Source organism: Mangifera indica, chromosome 19 (assembly GCF_011075055.1).
Source record: "Mangifera indica cultivar Alphonso chromosome 19, CATAS_Mindica_2.1, whole genome shotgun sequence".
NCBI lineage: Eukaryota > Viridiplantae > Streptophyta > Magnoliopsida > Sapindales > Anacardiaceae > Mangifera > Mangifera indica.
This window is the reverse complement of record NC_058155.1, coordinates 11747376-11765401: the sequence shown is the minus strand read 5'-3', so window position 1 is coordinate 11765401 and position 18026 is coordinate 11747376. Positions and strand designations below refer to the sequence as shown.

Below are 18026 nucleotides of genomic sequence, written 5' to 3'. Positions count from 1 at the left end.
GATTTAATAATAATAATGCTTTACATTAATAATGGTATGGGAGTCAAGGGTATAATTGTGATATCAGACTTTGAATTAGAAATAAAGAAAAAATCTGGCTTAAATTAGAAATAAAGTTAAAATGTAACACAATTATCGCCGAAAAAATGTTACTCAAAATAAGAGTCTTCTTTGTAAATTAAAATTTTTTTTGACCGGTTTGACGGGATTATCCTGCTGACTTGTGTAAATCTTTGTCAAAGACTCCACGTGTTGCTTGAATGGGGCCTTGGTTATAAATGAGTAACAAACCCACCTGTCTAAGTAGTTTCACCAAAATTCTTACCAAATCGTAGATAGTTAATATTAATTTCGCCCCAAAATCCAGTAGCCCTTGCCCTAATTTAACCCGGATACCCAAGTCAAAATCTCACAGTTACCTCTGCTCCAACTATCTAAAATCCCCACCTTGAGATTCATCAAATCTACACACAGAATCCAGCTTAGATTTCATTATCCAGAACCATAGTTTGCTAAGATCTGCAAATCGCAATGGAGTAACACTGAGTCCAAGTTCTTGAAGATTCTTGTTCAAATGGCGAATCCCAGTAAAGGCAAGTTGTTTTTGCTTTGTTTTCTATTAATTTTTGCTTATTTCCCTTATAGTAAAATTCTGGTCAGCTCAGTCCAACACGACCAGCAATATGAGCCTGAGAACACTGTAAGTCAAACTGAACTTAGTTTCAGTCAACAGGATTTGCTTTTACATAGACTTGAAGCGGTAGTGAGAAACCTTAGTGAAATAGTTTCGAAACTAGAATATAAATTATCGGAAGTTTCATGTCTTGATGAGAAGCAGAGTCTGGAGAGTTTAAGATTAGCTCTTCGAGAAAAAAATATTATTAGTCAAAGAAAATATGATGATCGAAGATCATGTAAAGATGTTAATGAAGAGGATAAGATTCGAAATGAAGGTAGAGCGAAAGCAGTTTCAGTCACAAAGTACAGTCCAATTTGGTCTGAGAGGTTTCAGTTTGTTTCAGCTGTGGAATTGGAATCTGATCCTACTTGTATTAACATCTTGCCATTTCGTGATTATGAAGGTCATAGCAAATATATTGCTGTTGGCGATGATAAAGGGAGGCTTTATGTGTTTATGAGAAATGGGGATATCTCAGTTGAATTTTATACCATGTGTGATTCACCTGTTACTGCCATTCTCTCGTATTTGTCAGTTTATAAGAATGAGAGTGTCGTAGTCACAGGGCATCAAAATGGTATGATCTTGATCCATAGGGTTTATGAGAGATCAAATGGAGAAGATTGGAGTTCGCCTGTAATGGAAAATGTTGGTAAATTTGTGACGGCTGAAAATGGAGGGGAGAGTTTGGCTATAACTTTATTGGAAGTGCATCATGTTGGGAGAATGAGGTATATATTGTCCACAGATTTTAGTGGAAAGATTATGGTGTTCAAAGAAAATGGAATGATTTATGGTTCTGCTATGCCAACGAGAAAGCCTCTTGTGTTCTTGAAGCAGAGACTTCTATTTCTCACAGAGATTGGTGCAGGATCATTGGATTTGAGAACCATGAAAGTTCGGGAATCTGAATGTGAAGGGTTAAATGATTCTCTTGCACAAAATTATGTTTTTGACGCTACAGAGAGGTCAAAAGCTTATGGATTTACATCAGATGGGGATATCATTCATGTATTGCTTTTGGGGGATGTGATGAACTTCAAATGCAGGGTTAGATCCAAGAGAAAGTTTGACATGGTTAAGCCGCATGCTTTTCAAGCAATTAAGGGTTATTTACTTGCTGTTAATGAAGAAAAAGTTCTTGTGTATAATGTTTCAACTCAGCTGTATGTGAGGAGTGGTGGGCCTCGACTTCTTTTCTCAGCTGGTTTGGATGAAATCAGATCATCATTTCTGAATTATCAATCAATGGATGTAGATGTGGATGCTGAGAGAACACGGGCAATACCTTTAATAGCTAGTGACCGTGAGAAGCTTCTTGTTCTCGGCCTTGGAGGTGGGTATGTGGGAGTTTATCGCTCTAAACTTCCAGTTTTCAAGGGAGAATCCAATGCAATCCAGTGGACAAGCCCTGTGTTCTTCTTTATACTTTTCTTGTTTGGAGCGTGGCACTTTTTTGCTAAGAAGAAAGAAGCGCTCACTTCATGGGGACCCGATGACCCTTTTGCATCTGCATTCCCCAGGGCTGGAGCACCAATAGTGTCGAGCTCTGCAGACAGATCATTTGTAGATTCTTCTTCAAGAAGTGCTGATATAATGGATTTGAGGAGCAGTGGTCTGAGGGGGCCATCAAGGAGATATCCCTCTCCATCACAGTATCCTGGGGGATCGACAAGTTCCTACAGGCCAAGTTCTGCTGATCCCAACCCTAGGCCTCCTGTCGATCCCAATTATAGATCAGGTTCAGATCTGAAGTACAGGGGCTCAACCCTAGAACCTGCAGGTTTTTCTAATAGATGAGAGACTCTATATGTAAACAATCAAGATGTGGATGGTAGCAATTGATGACTTGTGAAATCAATTGCTTTGAACCTTTTATGGTAAGATTTCTCTAACATTTACTCCCATGAATCAAGAGTTCGTTTTACATCTGCTTAAATTGTTCATTTGACTTATTGGTGCCCTTGAACTTGAAAATGCTCTAACTTAGTTTCTAGTTCAAAGAATATGATGAAAAAATTTACTAGCATGTCTTTTGCATTCGTTGCTATACAAATCAGTGTGAAAAAAAATGAATTTGCTTCATCAACAAAGTTTAGCACGTTTATTCAGAAACCATGTGGTCCATTTTTTTGCCTATGGAAAGGTGTTATGGCTTGGGACAGTAAATTGCATTTTAAGTCACCAGTTTATCTTACGAAGCCTCTTCTGTTGCTTGTTTTTGCAACAGGGTTTTCACAAATTAGAGTTTTTGCTAACCCTCATTGATCTTACATTAGGACTAATCTTCATTTCTTCCATATGATTATCGAAGCCTATGAGTTAATTTGCGCATGCTAAGCCTGTGCACAGAAGCAGTCGGGAGAGTTATGAAGTCAAGCTTTAAGATTTCATCCAATCTTATATAAGCGAATATTGAAATGATGTGTGATCGGGAGATTCTCATCTAAATTCTATTAACATAAGTGCCACTGATATTTCAAAGCAGAAACTTAAGCATGCATGTTAACACTGATATTTCAAGTAATCTCCATATTTAATGTTTTTACCAGTTATGGATATGCGAGAATGCAATCACAAAATGCGTGACCTTCAACAAAAATGAACAAATTAGTAGGTCGAAAGGCTGAACTATTTTGGTTTGCAAACATACAGAGGTGAAGAATATAATTAAATCTCAATTATGACCATTGGCATCACAGCTCAGACAGGAATCGGCAATCCCTTCTTTGCCATGCTATCAAGTATGTCATTCAGAGCTTGACATAAGCCAACTATCTACAAAATCCAAACAAGAAGATGTAAGTACAGCATCATGGATGGTTGGATCCAATCCAAACCACAAAATTGGATTTAAATATAAAGCAAATGATAACAGTCAAATTAAAAAAAATTACCTGTTGATCCCATTGTTGCAGCTCTTCAGTATCATCCTCAAAATGTATGACAGCTTCCACCTGGGTATTTAATCATTGGGAATTCAGATGACCAAAGAATATGAACCTATGTTCTTGATTAATTAGCTGTACACCGGTTTGTCTATTTTAAAAATGATATGAAGCAATAGACCAGTCCACCAAAGTTGCAAAGATGTATAAGAAAGACTACACTACTTTAAAAGGCTTAAGCAAAAAGCAAAAGGAAAAAAAAAATCAAATGCAAGGAAGTTTCTGCATTCACATTCATTATGGGTGTGAGTTTAGATTAAGAAATACAAGTTTCCGCATTCACGTTGATTATGGGTTTCAGTTTAGATAAAGAAAATTTGATATGCTACACCTGATCAATAGATCCCCTCATTCTGTCCTCGTAGATCATCCTTGATGCTATCTTCTCGGCCTGTAAAGAACAAAAAAATTTTAAGCTCATTTATAAAATACTCGATGAAGCACAAATGTATATTTCCTCGTTCCAGCAATTCAAAAGTAGGAATGGGTTTCACACTCTTTGCTAGAAATAAAATCATTACTTTGTTTCCTATATTAAGAAATGCATTCTAGATAAAGTAATGCATAGTACCAGCAACCAAGACTGGGTGGAAGCAGGGATGCATGTTTATCACTTTGCCAAAATTAACAAATATCATAACTTGAATAAAAAAAACAAGTTTAAATTTTTAACAAAATGTAGCATTACAATGATCATTTCACGAAGACTCGATAACTCAAAACTCAAATTAATACCATACCTTGTGAGGAGGAATGCCCAGTAAAGTTCCCAACTCCTCAAAGCTTATATTAGTGTAAAGCTTGCTTGCGCTCAAAAGATTATGCTCAATCATTGCACGATCCAGCACAGTAAAATTGTCAGGCAGAAGAGCTTTCTGTTTAAATAAATGAAAAATGAGAATTGCCAAGACAGTTTACACAAGTAAATGTTGTACAGCCAACATTTTCAAGTAGCAAAAGTATTAATAACCTGATGAGGCTTTAGTTCTTCAGAGAATGCATCAATTTCAGGCTTTCTCAATATTCTCTCCAAATACACCTGGTAAATTCGAGGTAAAGACTTCCATTAAGAGCAAATAATCTAGCAGAAAATACAGAAGAAATTTGAAATATGATTGAATTTGTCAACAAACACACACAAGCAAAGAGAGAACCTTTTGCAGTATAGGATAAATTTTTAATTTTGAACATCGTTCATCCTGAAATATTATTCCAATACATCAGCACAATATAAATTGAGAAATGGAAACTAAATTCTCAAATGTGTTTTATATCAAATGATTGTTTACTTTGTACAGAGTGGCAAGAACACGAGAACGTTGTGGACCTGCAGCAGCCAAAATAGTACATGTCACAGCAGCAGATAGAGCTTGCTCCAATGCCTCCTCATCGATTGTTCTGAACAATAACAATTTTAGGTCGGTATATCAAGTTCGTCACAAAATAACATCTTTTCATAGTTCTAAAATAAAAAAGAAGGCAAAAGACCCGCAAAAGCAATGGTCTACAAAAAACTAGGAAATTCCAGCTGCATTAGGCATCCATAGATCACCAAGGTGCCAAGGCCAGAATCATACTATATCAAAAGATAGGAACAAATCTTTAATCCCGGATGAATTTTCACACTTATCATACTATTATGGGTATATTAACTAATACCAATGAAATGGATACTGAACTTAAAGACAACTTAAGATTTCCAACTTGGTCAAAATAGATTTCTGGATGTCAAAATCATTAAAATTTAAGGGAAAATAGAAACAGTCATGCCATGTGTTAGGATTGAGACACTTGTCATCAATCCAGTGATCCATTTTTATTATAAATGTAATTGTTAGATTTCAAAAATGAGAAGAGAAGAAAATATTAGGGTTTGGGTTTGAAGGCAGCCACCTTTGGCTGATTTACGGAGGTCTCCGGCGCCTCGAATGGCCGGAAAATGGGAGATCTCCGGCGTCTCGAATGATCGGAAAATGGGAGGTTCCGAATTCCTCGAACTATTCGGTTTATCTTGTAATATTTTTAGTAATGAAATATTTTAGTTATTATGTATTTTGTGTTTTGATTGAATAAATGCTGGGTTCCTAACACCATGCAGTGCATGCCAACCACCAATATGTTTCCGAAAATCTAATAACTCAGGAAAATATCGGCTTAATGGTTAGTAGTATAGAATACATACTTGTCACCTATTTGTCGCTTTTCAATTTGAGATATGTCATAATACCGCAATGCTGCTTCCAAAAATTTTCTTTTTAAATTCAAAATCCGGGCATAACAAACCTAATAACAAAAAATAAATTAAGAAAATAGAAAATTTTCTCAGGAAAAAAAAATTTTCCTTAACATCACAAGATGCCAAACCTTGTATTGTAAATTCAAGACTTCATCATGCTGACTGCTACTAACCAAAAATGAAGCTTTATTGATAAAAGCTTCTGCATTAACAGCATCATCATCCTGCATAGTGCACAGTCATCAATGAAGGCAATTTGAAGATACATCATCCTTCAATGAGACCCTCAATCCTTGACATCAACTTGAAAACCAGAAACAAAGCATAAACTACATATAAATTTAAAAAAAAAAAAAAACGCAAATTAGTGTTGGACAAAAACATCTTCATTGCATTCCGACATATCCAGCAAACTTGAAGGTTTACCTTTGCATACTATAATTGCATGCAGATAAAGACACAGCCAATAACAATTATCAACACAAGCAGTTTTGTTCATACTATTGCTATTACTTTGCTCACACACAGAAAAACAAACACAGAGAGAACTATCCTGACTACTCCTACCCAAAATAAGCGAGAGCAAATGCAACTATCAAAGCACAGATACACATTGAGCAGTGCCTTACTGTTCAACAGTTACCAGAGATGAGAATGAGGCAGTACCATGCTCCATGACAGGACTTATACATGTTGTCATATAATAAATGAAATATTTTCAGCATAAAAGTACACTTGCACCATGAGATCAATACCTCTAGGTATAGGCGAGCAATTTGGACACACTTTGACAACCTGAATGTATCATCAATGACTCTGATGCATATCACAAAAGAATATATCAGAAGGGAGTATAAAAAAAAAAAACCCAATTTTATAAGCAATAAAAAAAAAGGATCTTAACCTCATACCTCATTCCAGAATCCAGATCAATGCCACTAAGCATCTGAGCTGCTTTTGACCACTGCTGCTCAGACTCATATAAATCAGCAAGTTTCTCTCTGATAACTAACACCTACATTCATACAAAAGAAACAAATTTCTACAACTGGAAAATGAAATGTATGAATTGATGAAAAATAATTGGTAATTGCCAACTATCTTATCCTCAGTACAAGAGATATATGTACTAGGGAAAGAAAAACACAGAAAATTGAAAAAGGAAACCAATATATGATCCTGTCATTCAATATACTACTCTGCAACCTTGTAAGAAAACCTTCAGGACAACTGAAGTTTCTTGGGACCCCCAAAATAACTCAAGATATATGGAAAATAAGAATCAACTGAAGAACACACAGCTTTTTTCATAACATAATCAATTCCATTTGCTTATTGTCAAACCACTGACATTAATATCTACTCAACATCAAAAGGGATGTGAAATGCCGAATAAAAGAAAAAAAAAGTATCCATCAAAGCAAGAACTAATCCCAAATAACTTTGCCTCACTGGAAATTCAAATTCGTCTATTAGGAAAAAAAAACAACACAAAGCGGTATCTATATGCCTAGAAAGGAACCTGTTCTTCGAAGGAAACAACACGAGGCTGAATCTGAGCAAGGGTATAATTGGCAATTTCCTTTTGCGTCTCCGCCTGTAATCTCCGTAACTCTTGAACAAAAGTTTGCAAAAGCTGACGCGAAACCACCAACGGTACATCATCCGATAAAACTACCAAAGCAAAATAACGAAAAAAGAAAATCAATCTTAATAACAATCGACTTAAGCAGACTAAAAATTCCACAGAATTCAAAAACCCTAGGTTAGGAATTACTATGATCGATGAATTTCTTGGCTTGAAGGATATCATTTGAGGAGATTACGGAAGAAAGAATGTGCTTGTACTGTTCGATCTTTTGCCTCTGGTCTGAGATCGCAGAGGCTGTCGCTAATGCGTTCTCCATGGTTTTTTCTTTCCTATTTTTCTCTATTGAATATTTTAGTTTATAATCGAAATCTTTAAACCCTAGTTTTTCGAAACACGTGGGCTACTCCTCGCTGCTCGCAACACTGAGAATTTGCCTTCTCCCGTGTGCTGTTGAGTGTCGACTGCTGTAAATGGCGATCCTTGTGAACGTCGGGCACTCCTTGATGCGTTATAAAGGCGTTCTTTTCGGGAACGACGTCGTGGCTTTAAAAGCTATTTTCTTAAATAAACGAAAGTGAGAGGGGTAATTCTCATATCTTAACTTTTAAAAACCCAAAAACTCACCTATTATTTAAAATTTATTATTGAAATTAAAGGTAAAATGAATATTTAGATAAAAAATATTTAAAAAACTAAAAAATTATCATATTTCATCTTTTAAATTTAAAAACTAACATTTCTCTCACCCAAATTTGAAAATTTGCCATTCCCCCCTAGAGTTGGAATTTTTTTCTAGTTTCTTCCAATGAGTTTCTCTATCGTTATCTCTGTCCCAAACAATCCCTTTCTCTTAGCACTCTCTCCCTCATCGGTGCTCCCTTCAAATGTCATCAATTTCCACTGTTGATAACTAACAATTTTAAAACCTACGAGTGGGTTTCAACCCTAATAATGATCAATGACAGACGACATTGGGGAGACCAAATGTCAACGAAAGAGATGTTGGGGAGAAAAATCACGAGACAAAAGAGATGTCTGGGAGATAAATCGTGCAATGAAAAAGACACCAAGGAGACGAATCGCTTGACATCTCTAAGGGGACGAATAGCGTGATGACAATGTCGAGGAGATGCTTCTACTTATGGTTGAGATCTGTCGACCTTTTTCTTTGACCTCCGATGAAAGATTAATGGGGAAGACTAGCTTTGCTCGCCAAAAGAAACTGGAAAAAAATTTCAAACCTTAAAAAGGAATGGTGAATTTTCAAATCTTTAGTGAGGAGAAATATTAGTTTTTAAACTTATGGAGGTGAAATGTGATAATTTTTTATTTTAAACCATTTTATCCTTAATTTCAATAGTAAATTTTAACTGATAGGTGAGTTTTTAAATTTTTTTAAGTTAATAAATGAGAATTTATTTTTTCACTAAACCTTTGGTGGAAAATAGTCCTTTGGCCTTTTAAATATGTATTAACTCTTTTAATAATCTATTATTGGTTATAACTTATTATTATAGTAAATTTACCAAATGCACAAGTTTAAACCTATTTTGATGGTTATTTTAAATTATTTTTGAATTGAATATAAGTTTCAATTTGTCTATTTCAAATCCATTTCAATTTTTTCTTTTAAATTCAAACTAATTTTAAATTAAAACTTATTTAAATTTGGTTTAAAATAAAATATATGCGGGATTTATTTTTTATATTTTATGTTATTATGACACCATCAAAATTTTTTCCTTATAAATATTTTTAAATACACGTTTTCTTATAAAAAAATGTCGTAAAATGATATTTGCGAAATTTTTCATACACATATTCACAAACACATATGTTATTGCACTCTAATTGATGTGTATAAAAAGAAATAATAAAACTATGTGTATCCATTTTAGGTACACAAATATATACATATTTATATATGTCATCATATGATTGGATGATTTTGAATTAAAAATAAAACAATAATCAATCATATGATGACACATAAGAATATGTATACATTTATGTATCCAAAGTGGATACACATAGTATTGCTCAAAAAGAAATTCCATTAATAATGTTTACTACTCTAATCGTCCACGTATTATCTAAGTCTAATTAAAACAAACTTAGTGATATTTCTGAATTACATGTCCGTTGAATGATGTCACATGGCTATAAAAACCAATGGATCGATAGAAGAGAAGATTCCCATCCAATTAATAAGAGTATTTCAAAATTCTCAATCTCAAACTAAAGAAAATATTCTCTAAGAGAGATCTAAATTCTTATGAAAATTCTTCAGACTCACTTAACCATCAAACACAAGAATATTATTTATAATGAGTAATACTATACATAGTAATTTTGAATATATAAATAAATACATATTTAATATATATTACCATATGATTTAATATTATTTTATTATTAATTCAAAATTATTAATCAATTAATGATACAAATTAAATATATATTTAATAATATATATAAAATAGATACGCATAATTTTATTAATTTATAAATATTTTCCCATAATACATGATAAAAAAATAATAAATAAAAAAGAGTAATAAGGTAACAGTATACATAGATTTTATTGTAAGTCTCCTTAGTTTTATCTCTTTAATCTGACAAATTAAAAGAAGGGAGTGGAAATAGTTAAAAAAAAGATTGGGAAATTAGTCAATTACCAAAAATTGATGGGTCAAAAAAAATTTACCCAAAATTTTTAAATTTAAATAGAAATGCCCTATTTTATTATAAAGACAAAACTGCACTTTATAAAAAATATATATATAGAAAAAGACAAAATTTTCTTCCCAGCCATACGAAAACGTGTATTTGAGTATATGAATTTACGAGACTCTAATCAATTTTCTCAAGGGATGTTTCTGGCAACGAAAATAGATAAAAAAATAAGTGAAACACTCCTTGTCATATTTATATACATTTTGGTATAAGATTTAGTCAATTTACAACGATATTAGAGTGTTTAAACTTAGAATTTTGATTTGAAACATTCTATGAAATTGTTTGATTTGTTAATGTTTTTACTTAATTTTTTTAGGGTTTTTGTGTTAAATTAAGTATAAAGTTGATTATTGATGAAATAAGATTTGAAAAATGAAGTTTGGGTTGTGAAATCTCACCACACAAAATCGACAATGACCACGCAAAGTTTTTGTTCATCATACGAATTTGTGTGATGAGATTTTTTTAAGATGAAGAGGTTTTATGCATTTTTCAAACTTTTTGGACCACAGGATTTGTAGCTAGGGGCCAAAGTGTGAGTTTTTAAATAGTGAATCGTATGGTGGGCGGAAAAAGTGTAAATTTGTAAAATAAGTTACACACGAATTCGTGTGATGGGGGCCAACTGTAGTTTTTCATCACATAAATTTGCGTGGTATAGGTTAGGGGATAATGAAGTTTTTTAAAATTATGAGTGTTTTTTTGATGTTTTTCATGTAAAAGGGCAAATTGAAATTTTTTTATTTTAAGCATGTAGAATTTGAATTTGAAGTTTGTTTTTCTTAACAATGCATATATGTTAAGAATTGACTCATTTTTAATATAAAACTGATATAATTATAATTTTATTTTTTTTCTATAAAGCTTCACAAAAAAGAAAAAGGGATGAAAGAAAAAGTGAAATGAGATTTCCTATTGAAAAACACTTCAAAACTCAAATTATTACACATGAGTATAAAGATGTAAGAGTCGTGATTAAAAAAATATTGACAGAGCGACAGTTAAAAATGTTTTAATGTACCTGTTTTGGGCATTTCCTTGACCTTAAGATTAGTTGAATTAGATGAGTGTTGATACATTAATTCATATTAAGAGTGATAAATAAGACAAACTCAAGTGATGAGTTATAGTTTATGAGAAAACTCTTGCTACCAAGTTGTTTCTCTACTATCGAAACGCGATCATCTTTGGCCGGTGATTATTTGTTTTTTTACTCAAAACTATATATCGAGTCCGTTGTAATTACAGATACATAGCTCAAGCAAGCTGTCATGGATAGCACTGGTTAGTTTTAATCACGATTTTCTTTTCATTTTTTTGCCTGCTCGTTAAATTGGAAAAAATTGAAAGAATCTTAAGAAAATTGACTCTTGTTTTGTTGCGATAGGATATTTTCTGCAACTAAAAGGATGCGTTTCTCTTGTTTTGTTAAGATCGAGGTTAATAGAATTGTGGTTCTTTTTTTGAAAAAAAAATTAAGTTTACGTCTGTTTCATTTTGGTGTGAAATTTTGATGGAAGAGGAATTACTGTAGATTCGGTTTCGTGCTTCGTGTCTATTATTTTCGGAATTATATTAGCTAAATATTTGGCAGAGAATTCCCGGAGTATTGTAGTGCCGCCAGTGGAAGGTGTTGCGGGAGGAGGGACAGCTTATGGATGGAATGATGAAGGTTCAGATCCACTCAGAGGCTCCATCAACCCTACCGAAGTTCCAACTGGAGACTTGGTGCACGTATGGTGCTTGCCAAGCACAGTGAACGTTGGACCTCAGGAGATGCCTAGACTTTTAGAGCCTGTAAGAATTATAACGTACTTTTTTAAGTATTTTATTTCATGGTTGAATTTTCTTGCAGTGATCTCACTTCACAAGCACATGTGCTATGAATATTTTCCTTGATAAAAATGTGCTTATCACAGCTTTATTTCCATGCATTTGAATTATGTGCCCGGTGTAATGTTCCTGGATATAGACCAGGTTTTACTAACTCACATCTTTGAATGATTCGATGATGTTATGCATTTTAGGCATTTTGATTCTCTGGTTGATTAATAACTAATGGTGCTACTAAGCATATGAGTACATGATTTCTTAAACGCACATCATCTTCGTGTGGTAATGCCCACATGACCGTACATGTTTCTCCTTTTTATTAAAAAATTATAAGACTACATAATTTAAAAGGGAATTGATAAGTTTGGCATTGGTTGGGGTGTCTAGGTTTTCTTGGATAGACATCTTTTCTTGTCATTTATTTTGGTGAGCTATAAGTTCAAGGACTTATCTCAAGGAAACTTGATTTATGATTGTATGTTTCCTGCTATCATTTTCACTATGAATAAGATGGAGATGTTTATCATTATTTTTATATGTTGTTATTGTATCTGCTTATGATGTTGTGTGGCTATGTGGAGTGGCTTTTGCATTCAGGAATCTAAATGTTTTTTTCTTATCTTTAAGATAAATCTTCTGGCAGCTAGAAATGAGAGAGAAAGTGTTCAAATAGCCATTCGTCCAAAAGTTTCTTGGAGCAGTTCTGGTATTGCTGGGCTTGTGCAGGTTCAGTGTAATGATTTATGCTCCACATCTGGTGACCGGTTAGTTGCTCAAAAACATAATTTCTTGACACAACCTAATGAATTTCTCCTCTGGCTTATAATCTTGTTGATATTGGCTCTTGGCAGATTGGTTGTTGGCCAATCACTGTCACTGCGGTGTGTTGTACCAATTTTAGGTGTCCCTGATGCTTTAGTACCCCTTGACCTTCCAGTTAGTCAAATAAACTTACTTCCTGGGTAATGTCAATCCATAGATTTAATGGTGCTTACGTTGTTTTGGTGTGAAGAAAATTTGGATGGTTTCTTATAGTCTGAAATTGAGATTGCATTGTTGGTCTTTTGCTGCTGCAGGGAAACAACTGCGATTTGGGTTTCCATAGATGTTCCAAGTGCACAGACCCCAGGTCTATACGAGGGGGAGATCATAATTACTTCTAAGGCAGATACGGAGTACATTCTTTGTTCTTTTCACATCACATCTTTATCTATATGTCTGAGTTGCATATTTCAGTTTAGAACTGTCACTATCGGAAGTCTTTATTGGTGTGCATTCAGAACTGTAATTGCCAATTACAGTTTTGTTGTTTTATACCTTCAAAACAGTAATTCATTCCAACTTGCAGATCTTCATCACAGTGCGTGGGAAAAGATGAGAAGCATCAAGTATTTATGGAGATTAGGAACTGTCTTGATGTTGTGGAGCCCATTGATGGAAAACATTTGGATGAAGTGGTGAATTTCTGAATCTATTTTGCTTCTACTTCTCTCTTTCTCTCTCTCTCACCTCTTGGGGTTTGCTTGACTTTGTTACTGGGTTCTTATACTAGCCATTGACTTTTAGGTAGAAAGAGTGAAGTCTGCAACCACATCTTTAAGAAGGATTCTTCTATCTCCACTATTTTCTGAGTTCTATTCAGATACTGGGCCAGTTGATATGATGGATGAAGATGCTGTGTCCAGTCTTTCAATACGTGTGAAGTTAAGTTTGACAGTTTGGGACTTCATTCTTCCCGCAACTCCATCGCTGCCTGCTGTATTTGGTGTATCCAATATCGTTGCTAATTTATGTGATGTTTGAAATTTCTAATATCTCTAGATGAACAATTGTCAGTTTCCTCTTTATGTTTGTCATGAAGAATCCATTTGGTAATATCTAGTTCCAGACTAGCTGTCCATGAGACTGAAAAATTTAAGCTAAAGATGTGGGGGGAAGGTAAATGGACTTGTGCCACTGGCTCTTGAAAGAAAAACAAAGGTACTTGAAACTGTATACTTATTGAAAAAGCCAAAATATTAAATTAGGGACATGTGCATTGAGGACTTATAAAATCACATTTGGTGCAGACCTTTCAATTTAAACAAGAACATTTTGTATATTTCAGGAGGTAAAGGAAGTGGCTAAAAGCTTGTACAATTATGAGTAATTACCTGTGAAAGAGGAATCAAAACCAAAATGCATTGGCACACTTAATGCCATGTGATTGAATGTGACTTTGAGTATGCATTATCCAATCTTTGCTGTGGAATCTTGAGTACTAATCTTTTGCAAATTTCTTCTGCTATATCTTCTGTTGTTAGTCATGTTGTGTCCTAGATGACATCTAACAGGTACTTCTTATTTGGTGTCGCTACTTTAACTACATATTAGATATCTGATACTGTAATTGAGGATCGTTTTGGTGTTCAACATGGGAGTGATGAGTGGTATGAAGCACTGGACCGACATTTCAAGTGGCTTCTTCAGTACAGAATCAGCCCTTATTTTTGCCGATGGGGTGATAACATGCGTGTTTTGACATATACGAGCCCATGGCCAGGTAATCTAGTCAAGAATGCTGAATGCAATGATGCAATACCACTAATCTTCTGTTACAGATTGACTAATGGCTTCATCTTCCTTATCGGGTTGTATGTTTTTTTTTTTTTTTGCAGCTGATCATCCAAAATCTGATGAATATTTTTCTGACTCACGACTGGCAGCATATGCTGTACCATACAAATCAGTTTCCGGGTATAGATTTGGTTGTCCATTCTCACTAATGTAAGGTATATGAACAATTAAAAATCAAGTTTTGCTGGTTTGTGGATGTGAAATAGTAGTGGTGGAGCAAAGGATTACTTGCAGAAAGAAGTTGAGATCTTGAGGACAAAACCTCACTGGAAGAAAGCCTATTTTTACTTGTGGGACGAGGTATGAACAACAGCCGAGTGGCAGCAAAATGAGCCTCTGCAATCCATGTTAATTGAATTCAGCATTCTGGGATGGCAGTTTACTTTTTTTTATCTGGTTTTCTTGTCTGTCCTCTCTTATATGTAATTTTGTCATTTTCTTTTTTAATCCTGCATGTATACTATAAGTTTTCATTTTTCCCTTAAATTTTCATCATGTATATTATTTCAGATTGATCTTACTGTGACTGCAAAGGGTTCTTAATGCAATGCATTTTCTTATGATCTAATATATATTTGCATCTGTTAATGACAGCCCTTGAACATGGAACACTACAATTCTGTTCGTAATATGGCCAGTGAAATTCATGCTTATGCTCCTGATGCTCGTGTTTTAACCACTTACTACTGTGGTATGATTGATTACTTCATTTCTCTAGCAAGCAACAATAAGATGTGTTTTTCCTCTTTAAATTTTTTGTGGTACATGTCATTTGAGTGATTTGTCATCTTGCCCTTATGTTATCACTTGGGGGTAGGTATAGAAGTTTTTTTAATTACTAATATGATATAAATTTTTATGGTTGTTAGCAAGTTTTCCTTCTCTGGTTGCCACGAAACATTTGTCAAATTTAAATTTCTTTTTGACGGTTGTATGTCACTGTGATGTGCCATTGTTTTGCCTTTGGTTTGATTTTTCTGAGATATTACTCATGGTTTTCCTCGTTTATATAGGGCCAAGTGATGCACCTCTTGCACCTACACCATTTGAATCTTTTGTAAAGGTTCCAAAGTTTCTAAGGCCTCATACACAAATTTATTGTACAAGGTATTGCTCATGAATTATTCTTCTAATTGCATCTTTGGGCCTGATGATTGTCTTCTCTATTTGGACTGTGTTACTTTGAGTTTGAATAAGAAAAAGAGTCTACTTTTATTTGCAGCTGTACCTTTATTACTGTTATCCATCCAAAAATCATTCAAATTAAATTTATTGACCGAGTATTAAGATGACATTGCAGGTTCTCAACGCCGATGGGTTCACAGATGTCTAAGCATAAAATTTCCCTTGCCTATTTAATTTTAGAAAATTTTGATAGTTTCATGGCCATCTTGTAGGAAGGGTCTTTGGCATGGCAAGATATTCTCACTGGTCACATGTTAAGGCTTTAATTGTTTTTTATATGAGCCTTGCCAGAATGACTATCATCCCATCCTAGGATTCCTCTGAATTATTATTCTACAACATTTTAAGCACAAACCAGAAGGCAGTAATACTGCAATATTGAGCTTTTTTATTGTTAACTACTCTATATGTCTAAATTGTACTTTTCTTCTAGTTTCATGCATTTACTTGAGCTTTAGTGCTCAACGTTTGTGTTATCAATAGATGGCATAACTGCAATGTTGGATTGTATCTTAAAAAAGGGAACTTTTTTTTTTGCAGCGAGTGGGTACTTGGAAACCGAGAGGATTTGGTAAAGGATATTGTTGCAGAATTGCAGCCCAATAATGGTGAGGTAATCTTTATTCAATACTTTTGCTTATTGCTCTGGAAACATTCCAGTAGAGTTCTTGTGTCCATGATGATCCTATCTTGACTCATGAATATATGCCATTAACTATCATCTAAGTGAAGTGTTGATAGTTAAGTTGATCTATTTGAAAGCTGCCCGTTTGGATATTTAAATTTCATTGAGAAATATTGACTGCTTTAAGGGAACTGAATATTCTGTTTTGCAGGAATGGTGGACATACGTGTGCATGGGACCGTCTGATCCACATCCAAATTGGCACCTTGGGATGCGAGGGACTCAGCACCGTGCTGTAATGTGGCGAGTATGGAAAGAAGGTGGAACAGGATTCTTGTATTGGGGTGCCAACTGTTATGAGAAGGCAACAGTTCCTAGTGCAGAGGTATTTACCTGTTTGCTGATCCCTTGATTGGCTCTTTTAGAACATCTTTCTTTCTTCCCTTCACATTACAATGTATGTTTGTGAGCAGATAAAATTTAGGCGAGGCCTCCCACCAGGTGATGGGGTTCTGTTTTACCCTGGTGAGGTATTCTCGTCCTCTTGTCAACCTGTTGCTTCAGTGAGACTAGAGCGCATCCTCAGTGGTTTACAGGTAAGGTTTATTCGACATGACTTTATTTTAAATTGGTTTGCCAATGTGTATCCCTTTCAATTCATTTTCGATGTTTTTATTTCAGAATAGTGTGTGATAACATTTTCTTAAATTTTTTTCAAACTCATTTTTTTAATGAATCATTTTTCTGAATACTAATTTATTCCGGTAACTGGTGCAATCGAAAATTTCCATATTTTTATTATATGGGGTTTCATATTTTAATTCTTCTAATATTCTTGGATTTGGCCCTAGGACATTGAGTATCTGAACCTTTATGCTTCAAGATATGGGAGAGATGAAGGGCTTGCCCTCTTGGAGAAGACAGGGATGTATCTTGGTCCTGAGCGTTATACACTTGAACATATGCCAATTGATGTAATGCGAGGTGAGATATTTAATATGTGCAGACCTTGAGTACTTAGTTTCCATCTGAGGGAGTTCACCTTCATCCTTTTCTGGTTGTAATAGTACAGTAAGCACGTTGTGTTGTCATCATGTAGGTAGGTTCAAATCCATGTTGTGGGTAGGGAAGAATTAACTCTGCCACATGAGAAATGATATTTTATTTCCATAATCATATTCATTTCACTGTCCTAGGCTCCTGTGTATTGCCAGTCCATTAGCTCATTCATTATTTGGCAGGAATCGTAAGTTAGACTGTTTTGTATATATTCATATATAAAATAACTATTTGTATTGTCTTATTTACAACCATTTGATTTGATTCTAACAAATCCAAGGGTTAGAAATAGTGTCCAGTTAGGAATTTAAGATTCTCAATTTTATGTGTAGCCTGATTCCAGTAAAAGGACTAGTCTCAGTCTGTAAATGCAACTTTACAGCCTCATTTCTTTTTTATTGTTTTTTTATCTGATAATTATCCAATCATTTCAAACGAAAGTTGATTTTTACACTTTTTGTATTATATATAAATATATATATTAGGTGGTGGATTGGTCTTTCTTAAGTTTGTTG

General features: G+C 34.3%; 3 protein-coding genes across 4 annotated transcripts; 2 read left to right on the top strand and 1 right to left on the bottom strand.

Annotated features, from left to right (window-relative positions):
* Positions 1–313: 313 nt before the first annotated feature.
* On the top strand, positions 314–2608 carry LOC123203238 (uncharacterized membrane protein At1g75140-like). The gene has a single exon (XM_044619518.1). The coding sequence runs from the start codon at positions 575–577 to the stop codon at positions 2477–2479; it is 1905 nt and encodes a 634-aa protein (XP_044475453.1). The 5' UTR covers positions 314–574; the 3' UTR covers positions 2480–2608.
* Positions 2609–3196: 588 nt separating this feature from the next.
* On the bottom strand, positions 3197–8005 carry LOC123203239 (COP9 signalosome complex subunit 4). The gene is made up of 13 exons (XM_044619519.1): positions 7641–8005; positions 7386–7537; positions 6775–6878; positions 6619–6679; positions 5992–6087; positions 5810–5910; positions 4917–5025; positions 4782–4826; positions 4598–4666; positions 4368–4502; positions 3959–4018; positions 3577–3636; positions 3197–3457 (listed from the first exon to the last, which is right to left on the bottom strand). The coding sequence occupies exons 1-13, from the start codon at positions 7768–7770 to the stop codon at positions 3383–3385; spliced, it is 1197 nt and encodes a 398-aa protein (XP_044475454.1). The 5' UTR covers positions 7771–8005; the 3' UTR covers positions 3197–3382.
* Positions 8006–11308: 3303 nt separating this feature from the next.
* On the top strand, positions 11309–17755 carry LOC123203554. Of its 2 annotated transcripts, none has more exons than XM_044619958.1 (16): positions 11309–11477; positions 11788–11990; positions 12654–12790; positions 12878–12988; positions 13103–13201; positions 13375–13483; positions 13593–13793; positions 14400–14568; positions 14684–14762; positions 14852–14942; positions 15237–15333; positions 15656–15749; positions 16368–16440; positions 16664–16837; positions 16926–17048; positions 17304–17755. In XM_044619958.1, the coding sequence occupies exons 1-16, from the start codon at positions 11465–11467 to the stop codon at positions 17463–17465; spliced, it is 1935 nt and encodes a 644-aa protein (XP_044475893.1). In that variant the 5' UTR covers positions 11309–11464; the 3' UTR covers positions 17466–17755. The 2 variants fall into 2 exon arrangements, with proteins under 2 accessions (XP_044475893.1, XP_044475892.1); XM_044619957.1 differs by having other exon boundaries at positions 14849–14942.
* Positions 17756–18026: the final 271 nt, after the last annotated feature.

Excerpts from the sequence above, each read along its gene's own strand:
- LOC123203238 (XM_044619518.1), top strand. The coding sequence starts at position 575 with ATGGCGAATCCCAGTAAAGGCAAGTTGTTTTTGCTTTGTTTTCTATTA.
- LOC123203239 (XM_044619519.1), bottom strand. The coding sequence starts at position 7,770 with ATGGAGAACGCATTAGCGACAGCCTCTGCGATCTCAGACCAGAGGCAA. Across the intron at positions 5,911-5,991 it reads TCTTGAATTTACAATACAAG|GTTTGTTATGCCCGGATTTT; the intron begins GTTTGGCATCTT and ends TTTTGTTATTAG. Across the intron at positions 4,827-4,916 it reads TTCTTGCCACTCTGTACAAA|GATGAACGATGTTCAAAATT; the intron begins GTAAACAATCAT and ends ATAATATTTCAG.
- LOC123203554 (XM_044619957.1), top strand. Across the intron at positions 15,750-16,367 it reads ACACAAATTTATTGTACAAG|CGAGTGGGTACTTGGAAACC; the intron begins GTATTGCTCATG and ends TTTTTTTTGCAG. Across the intron at positions 17,049-17,303 it reads GCATCCTCAGTGGTTTACAG|GACATTGAGTATCTGAACCT; the intron begins GTAAGGTTTATT and ends ATTTGGCCCTAG.